Source organism: Musca domestica, unplaced genomic scaffold, assembly GCF_030504385.1.
Source record: "Musca domestica strain aabys unplaced genomic scaffold, Musca_domestica.polishedcontigs.V.1.1 48, whole genome shotgun sequence".
NCBI classification, from domain to species: Eukaryota; Metazoa; Arthropoda; class Insecta; order Diptera; family Muscidae; genus Musca; species Musca domestica.
Window position 1 is genome coordinate 3,370,207 of NW_026712340.1, and position 7,686 is coordinate 3,377,892.

Consider the following 7,686-nt stretch of genomic DNA (forward strand, 5'->3'; position numbering starts at 1 on the left):
TACCTCTACCAAATTTTATCAAGATCTGTTCAGATTGGGATATAGGTCCCATATATTTCAAAAAGTCAAAAGTTAAAAAGTCTTGAATTTATAACTGAACTATAACTGCTGTAAAGCCAAATGGTGATAGGTGGTATGATCTACTTGAAATAAATTCTTTTGTTGCGTAAGCTCTGCTAAATATGCATAGTGATGTAGGGTGTCATATAGCCGGCCCCGCCCGACATTTGGTTTTGTTTTCTCTAGAAGAAATACCTATCCTTGGTCTTTTCTTGTTAGAAACTCCTTCTCAACACTTCTATTGAAAGAATTCCTTTTATGGATGATCTGTAAAAGGAGACTTCCTGTAATTAGCTCATAGAGAGCAACCCCTCCAAAAGTATTCTGTAGGAAGAATGTACAAAGTATCTTATGTAGATAAAATACCCTCCTAATAATGTTTCAAGTCACTGCATTTTCCGCAGGCCTTGTACATACAGAGAGCCTTACATATATAGTACATGAAAATATTAAACTTCTAAAGGTGCTGCCTCCATTGATGATGACCTGATGTATGATGATGTATCACCTGATGTATGATATCTACTTATTTTTATGTTCTTAACACGTTTGTGGCACGCTGTCTCGCTTAATTAACATTAAAATCCCTAAAGCATGCTTAAGGCGCCGCACCAAATATCCGCAACTATAATTTAACAATTCAATTCATTTGCAGACATTGTAATTTTCCAATTCAACCAGAAGCCCTTTTCATGTAAATCATCCATTTTAGTTCTCAATTGCCCAGAAACGACCGACCAAACAAGAGCCACACTTCCTAGCATGAACTTCGAATGGGTGCCTTTTGTGAAGCGCCATAAAACGAGCCCAACTGCAAGCAAACAACTATTCTCAATAGCTCAAAATCCATGCAGTACTGATTGCATGTTGTAACGTCAGATGGCCGTCGAAAAGAAAAATATGACTTGCCGGCAAGTGTTAGTTTTTTTGCTTTTCTCTTCTTTGGGGCCAAATAGCCCCGTTTAATGGCCATTGATTATGGATGGTTGAGTGAACAAAGCAAATCAAAGTTTAGTTTATGATATGGTCATCGTGCCCAAAGCCAGTCCGTCAGTCAACCATCCAGCCAGCCAAAGTTAAAGCTTACCAATGGAATTAATATGTTGGCAATTAGAAAATTGTCTCTACCCCCTTTTAAGGAATTGGAAAAAGCGCTGAAAACAAATTATTTTCTGCTTCATTAAAGACAAACGAACAGAAATACCAGTAGCTCAAGAGATATAAAATTGTGGAGTTGAAGATTTCATTTGATGTGGTATTTGCAATAGGCGTTTATTGTTGGACGTCTTTGCTTGGCGGACATTTAGTTGGTTGCTTAAGTGCAGAGAAATACAGATAAAACAAAAGACTTAAGCAACAAACTTGCTGCATTACTGCCACCATAAGTTTACGCATAAAGTTCGTTGTTTGTTCGACTTGTCTTTCTCGATGTTGTGTTTTGAATGCATTTCCATTTCTTTCTCCGTTCCACCACAAGTTTCCATTTACAGCCGCTCTGCAGCGCATATCTGCGCTGCCAGTGCCGGTGGTTAACACTTTGTTTATGATTGCCGATTGTTTGTTTTCTTCTACTACAACTATTTTCTACCACTACTCACCGTGTATATCGTCAACACAAATGCCGAGATCTTCGCGATACGTTGTTAGATATGGCAAACATCGACATTGGCAACTTTCCCCGCTGCTATGGCCGTTTGTCAGCGTGGCGATTGGCGGAGACAGAGGCGATGACTTGATGTTTAACTTGTGCCTTTGACGTGTCAATAATTCTAAATGAGATTTGCTGTCAACGCCACCGATACCAGCCAATGAACCTGGAGGCGAAATAAAAACAAGAAAAGACAATAAACAAATCAACGATTTAATAAAATGGTTAATTTAGTTCTATTTAAGGAGATAATGAGGCGAAATACGAGGCATTGTTGGGAAATATGATAAGGAGTTTGCTTTCATGGAAAACGGTAGTCGTTGTAAGGAATTTTATTTAGGTAGGGTTAACTGCAAGCACGCCAAAATGTGGCCTCCAAGAACTCAAGTACCCAATTCAAATTCTTTTTATGTAAGACTAGAAATTTAAGGGTTCTAATAAAGAACGGCTAGACCTTCTTTACTAAAGACCAAAATGATTAACTGCAGAAGAGCGGAAGATCCTCTTAACAGAATGCCAGAACATCTTCCTCATGGAAGACAAAAATGTCCTCTTCGTAGAAGACCAGAAAATTTGCCGCTTCATGGCAGAGAAGAAGGTCTTCTGCTTTATTGTAGAGCTGAAAGTGTGCTGATTTCCAGAAGGGCGGAAGGTTATCTTATGGTGCTTCCCACAGGATTAGAAAGTCTCCTCTTCACAGAATGTCAGAACATCTTCCTCATAGAAGACAAAAATGTCCTCTTCGTAGATGACCAGCAAATTTGCCGCTTCATAGCAGACCAGAAGGTCTTCTGCTTTCTAGTAGAGCTGAAGGTGTACTGATTTCCAAAAGGGCAGAAGGTCATCTTATGCTGCTTCCCACAGGAGTAGAAAGACTTCTTATGTTTCATATGGGAGTAGCGGACCAGAAAAGGGTTTTCTGCTTCCCAGAAGAGCAGAAAGTATTCTTTTGCTTCAAAGAAGAGCAGAAAGAATTCTTTTGCTTCAAAGAAGAGCAGAATGGATCTTCTGCTTCCCAGAGGAGTAGAGGGGATCTTTTGCTTCCCAGAGGAGCGGAAGGGGCCTTCTGCTTCCTAGAGGAGCAGAAGGGGTCTTCTGTTTCTTAGAGGAGCTGAAGTGGTCTTCTGCTTCCTAGTAGAGCTGAAGGGGTCTTCTGCTTCCTAGAGGAGCTGAAGGGGTCTTCTGCTTCCTAGAGGAGCTGAAGGGGTCTTCTGCTTCCTAGAGGAGCTGAAGCGGTCTTCTGCTTCATAGAGGAGCAGAAGCGGTCTTCTGCTTCATAGAGGAGCAGAAGCGGTCTTCTGCTTCATAGAGGAGCAGAAGCGGTCTTCTGCTTCATAGAGGAGCAGAAGCGGTCTTCTGCTTCATAGAGGAGCAGAAGCGGTCTTCTGCTTCATAGAGGAGCAGAAGCGGTCTTCTGCTTCCCAGAGGAGCAGAAGGGGTCTTCTTCTTTCCAGAGGAGCAGAAGGGGTTTTCTGCTTCCCAGAGGAGCAGAAGGGGTCTTCTGCTTCCCAGAGGAGCAGAAGGGGTCTTCTGCTTCCCAGAGGAGCAGAAGGGGTCTTCTGCTTCCCAGAGGAGCAGAAGGGGTCTTCTGCTTCCCAGAGGAGCAGAAGGGGTCTTCTGCTTCCCAGAGGAGCAGAAGGGGTCTTCTGCTTCCCAGAGGAGCAGAAGGGGTCTTCTGCTTCCTAGAGGAGCACAGAAGGGGTCTTCTGCTTCCCAGAGGAGCACAGAAGGGGTCTTCTGCTTCCCAGAGGAGCACAGAAGGGGTCTTCTGCTTCCCAGAGGAGCACAGAAGGGGTCTTCTGCTTCCCAGAGGAGCACAGAAGGGGTCTTCTGCTTCCCAGAGGAGCACAGAAGGGGTCTTCTGCTTCCCAGAGGAGCACAGAAGGGGTCTTCTGCTTCCCAGAGGAGCACAGAAGGGGTCTTCTGCTTCCCAGAGGAGCACAGAAGGGGTATTCTGCTTCCTAGAGGAGCACAGAAGGCGTCTTCTGATTCCTAGAGGAGCACAGAAGGGGTCTTCTCCTTCCCAGAGGAGCACAGAAGGGGTCTTCTGCTTCCCAGAGGAGCACAGAAGGGGTCTTCTGCTTCCCAGAGGAGCACAGAAGGGGTCTTCTGCTTCCCATAGGAGCACAGAAGGGGTCTTCTGCTTCCCAGAGGAGCACAGAAGGGGTCTTCTGCTTCCCAGAGGAGCACAGAAGGGGTCTTCTGCTTCCCAGAGGAGCACAGAAGGGGTCTTCTGCTTCCCAGAGGAGCGCAGAAGGGGTCTTCTGCTTCCTAGAGGAGCAGAAGGGGTGTTCTGCTTCCTAGAGGAGCAGAAGGGGTCTTCTGCTTCCTAGAGGAGCAGAAGGGGTCTTCTTCTTCCCAGAGGAGCAGAAGAGGTCTTCTTCTTCCCAGAGGAGCCGACGTTTTTCCTTTGCTTCCCTTCACTGCTACCCTAAGGTGCAGAAGAAATCTTCTGTTTTTTAGTGGAGAGGTTTTTCCTTTGCTTTTCAGAGGGGGAGAAGGGGTCTTCTGCTTCCCAGACGAGCAGAATGTCTTCCTCTGCTTTCCAAAGGAGCAAAAGGGGTCTTCTGCTTCTCAGAGGAGCAGAAGGAGTCTTCTACTTCCCACTAATGCAGAAAGGGTCTTCTGTTTTGCAGAGGAGCACATGTGGTCTTCTGCTTTCCGAAGGAGCAGAAATTGTCTTTTGCTTTCCGGAGTAGCAGAAGGTGTTATTTGTTTTCCAGAAAAGCAGAAGTTCTTCCTCTGCTTTTCTGAGAAGGAGAAGTTTTAACGTTTTAAAAGTTCGGAAGATCTTTTTCACAGAATATTTGAAGGTCTCCATTGAGACCAAAATACAGTTTTCTTTAGAGGATATCAATAAATTTTGTTTATAGAAGACCTAAAGTTCCTCACAGAAGATCCGAAGAGGGCCTTTTAAAAAGACCATGAGGTTTATCATGTGAATTAAAAATGATTCTCTCCATAAAGGCCCATATTTTCTCTCTCTCTCTCTCTTTTGTGGGGTTTCTCCTTTAGTCCTTTGTGGCAATTCGAATTCTGTATTGGAAGGAAATCGAAAGCTTTTCCACATATAGTACTTTTTTTCACTTCCATATAAACTTCCCAACCATCCCTCGTATAGTAATTTAACACAACACTCTTTTTACTGACAATGACAAATGACAATCAAGAAAAACGATACCTACCCACTTTGTTAACGCCCATCGATAGCCAAGAGGCCGTACCACTTGATAGACCCACACATATGTCCACATTGCACGAGCTGACACCTTGAAATGTAAATAACAAAAAGAAAAAACAAAACAAATGAACAATTTTCAAATCATCACCCAACCCAAAAGCGTTTTTCCACGCACAACTAACGCAACAACTTACCATTGGTCCAAAAGATGTCTCCTTCATGTTGACGCGTTAAATTAACCGGATACAGCTGAGCGGTGGCAGCTGATGGCATGCCGTCCAATAGTAAAGTGGCCGGTCGTGGTAACAAATTAAGATTTGAATCAATCGAACCTCTTGCTTCCGAAGCACTCTCAGCTGTGGCGGCAGCAACAGCACCACCGTTTACGGCAGCATTGGCTGCCGTTGTGGCTGGCACCTCTGGACGTTTCAAATCGCTTTGTAAAGGCAATAAAGATCCTTGACAAAATGATAACAGCAGCATCAATAGCAATGATACGGGCATGGAGCGGCCGAACAACATGTTGCTGTTGGTGACGTTGTTTTTGGCCACATTCCTGGTCAACATGAGATGGCTTTTGGCAATGTTTAGCCGTTGTTGTTGTTATTGCTGTTGTACGAAAATTGAACAAATCTTTGTTTTTGTTTGGCTTCTTGTTCTTTGTTTGTTTAGCTTTGTTGGATTAGAAGTTTCTAAGGGGAAGGGATTTGGTTTTTTTTTTTGCTTGTGGAGCGTTTCCAATCAATTCGTTCTCTGCTATTTTATACACTCGTCACCCAGCACCAATTTCAGTGGTTGTTGTATATAAGGATTATGATTTAATAATTGATATTGTCTTTTGAAATTTTGTTGTTGTTGTCGTTGCTCTTGAATGCTGCCTAAAAACATGGTCAATATCCAATACTTAGAGATGCATAAAAATGTCAGGAAATAACGTTGAGTCTCCCAGATGCGGTAAAGTTGAATTTTACATTTTAGAAAATTAGGTGATAATCTCTGGAAAAGAAAAAGAACAAAATTGAAAATATTAGTATTTAAAGTGTTTAAATTATATATTTGAGGTTTTTTTGTGCATAACTATCATAACAAATATAATTACAATAAAAAAAGAAAATGTGTTTGAAACGGCCAAGCTTTTTATACCAGCCTTATAGTACAACTTTAATTTATGAATATTAGCACTTAAAAGCGCCTAAAATTTGTATCTATTGTTAATCGGGCAATATGTCAAGGTCAGTTTGGGAAAAATACTTTCTACAAAAAGTTAACTTAAAACAAGTAAGCAAAGGCTACAGTCGAGCGAGACCGACCGTTGAATACCCTACAACACTATAATAATTCCACAGGATATTGTGACAAATAATAAAAGAAAACCATCAGGTTTCGTTCACTAATTTTCGAATAATAGCAACTTAAACTAATTTGCTCATTTCCAATTTATTGGTAGATGTTGCACTTAAATGGTCTTCCTAGATCTGGAACCAATATTTCCCAAAGACCTATAATCTCTCAGAAGTGGCAAAAGATTAACATTTATTATTGGTTTTTGACTGAAACGCATCTATATGAGATACAGACATTTGACTATATTCTTCCACGAAATCAGCGTTAACGAAATAGTCAGAAGTGCGTCTTTCCTGTATTTGTGAATTCTCCAAAGAGTCATTGGAATGGACATTTTCGTATTTAGTCTACAAAAGTTGGCAAACTATTTCACACATTGAATAATTTTGGATGGCCATCCAAAACTGCTTTGCTTTTGCAATGTCCGGTAACCCCCATTCAAATGTGCGTGAGGATCGGGCGACAATTACGACCTGCTGACAATTTTGTAGTTTTTTGGTCCATTTCAACCCCTAGATATATTGCGATCATCTCCAAAAAGAATAGACTTCTATTCTGACCCTCATCTTATCCCCATGCAAAATTTCGTAAGGATCGGGCCATAATTACGATCTGTATATGATATCCTGATATCCTAACTACTTAGTTTTGTTAGCTGTAGAAATATTACCAAATGTTTAATTCAAAATGAAAATATGCCAAAAATATGACAAAATTGAAAAAATATGAGAAAATTTTACAAAATCAATATTTTCATCTTTAGAGAGATATTTTTATGCGATTCTTTAGACGTTGTTTCTTTCCTGCCAAGAGGCCATTCTGAATTCATGAGAACTGTCGAAATCTGTTCAGCCGTTCTCGACATATAAGAGATCTTACAAGCATATCTTCTTTGATAGACATATATATCGGACATATTTTGCTATATATCCGTTTTGTTGGATGTTAACATCAATGTAAAGATCAGGAGTAACCTTGTCATGGCTTTGTGATTTCGCCGGGATTTAAAATATTCGCGGTTTAATGAAAAATTTTGAATTTTTTCAACACAAAATATATGGTCTATTTTACCCGCTAAATATTATCCGATGACCCAAATTGGTAGGCTTCTTCCCCGCCCTAAACTCTAGCTACATGCGAAATTCCGCGTCGATTGGTCTATAATTGCGACCAGTATAGCTACTGCAAAATCTGACATTTTTTTTAGTATTTGGTCCATTTCAACCCCTAAACATTTGGCGATCATCTCCAAAAGAAATAGGGTTCTATTCTGACATTAACCCCACCTACATTTTAAATTTCGTGAAGATCGGGCCATAATTGCGACCTGTAGAGTGATTACAAATTAACATGGACAGACGGACGGACGGACATACATAGCTAGATCGACTCAGCTCGGCGAGCTAGGAAGATCCATATATACTTTCCTATATGGGAAATCAATATTTCGAGG

General features: G+C 41.3%; 1 protein-coding gene across 1 annotated transcript in view; it reads right to left on the reverse strand.

Annotated features, from left to right (window-relative positions):
- Positions 1-5,862, reverse strand: part of LOC101888930 (uncharacterized) — a 29,981-nt gene extending 24,119 nt beyond the window's left edge. Inside the window, exons 1-3 of the mRNA XM_005178147.4 lie at positions 5,084-5,862; positions 4,894-4,977; positions 1,659-1,874 (exon numbers count right to left, since the gene is read on the reverse strand). Coding sequence (XP_005178204.2) covers positions 1,659-1,874; positions 4,894-4,977; positions 5,084-5,456 — 673 coding nt within the window. The 5' untranslated portion in view covers positions 5,457-5,862. The remainder of the gene's footprint in view (positions 1-1,658; positions 1,875-4,893; positions 4,978-5,083) is intronic.
- Positions 5,863-7,686: the final 1,824 nt, after the last annotated feature.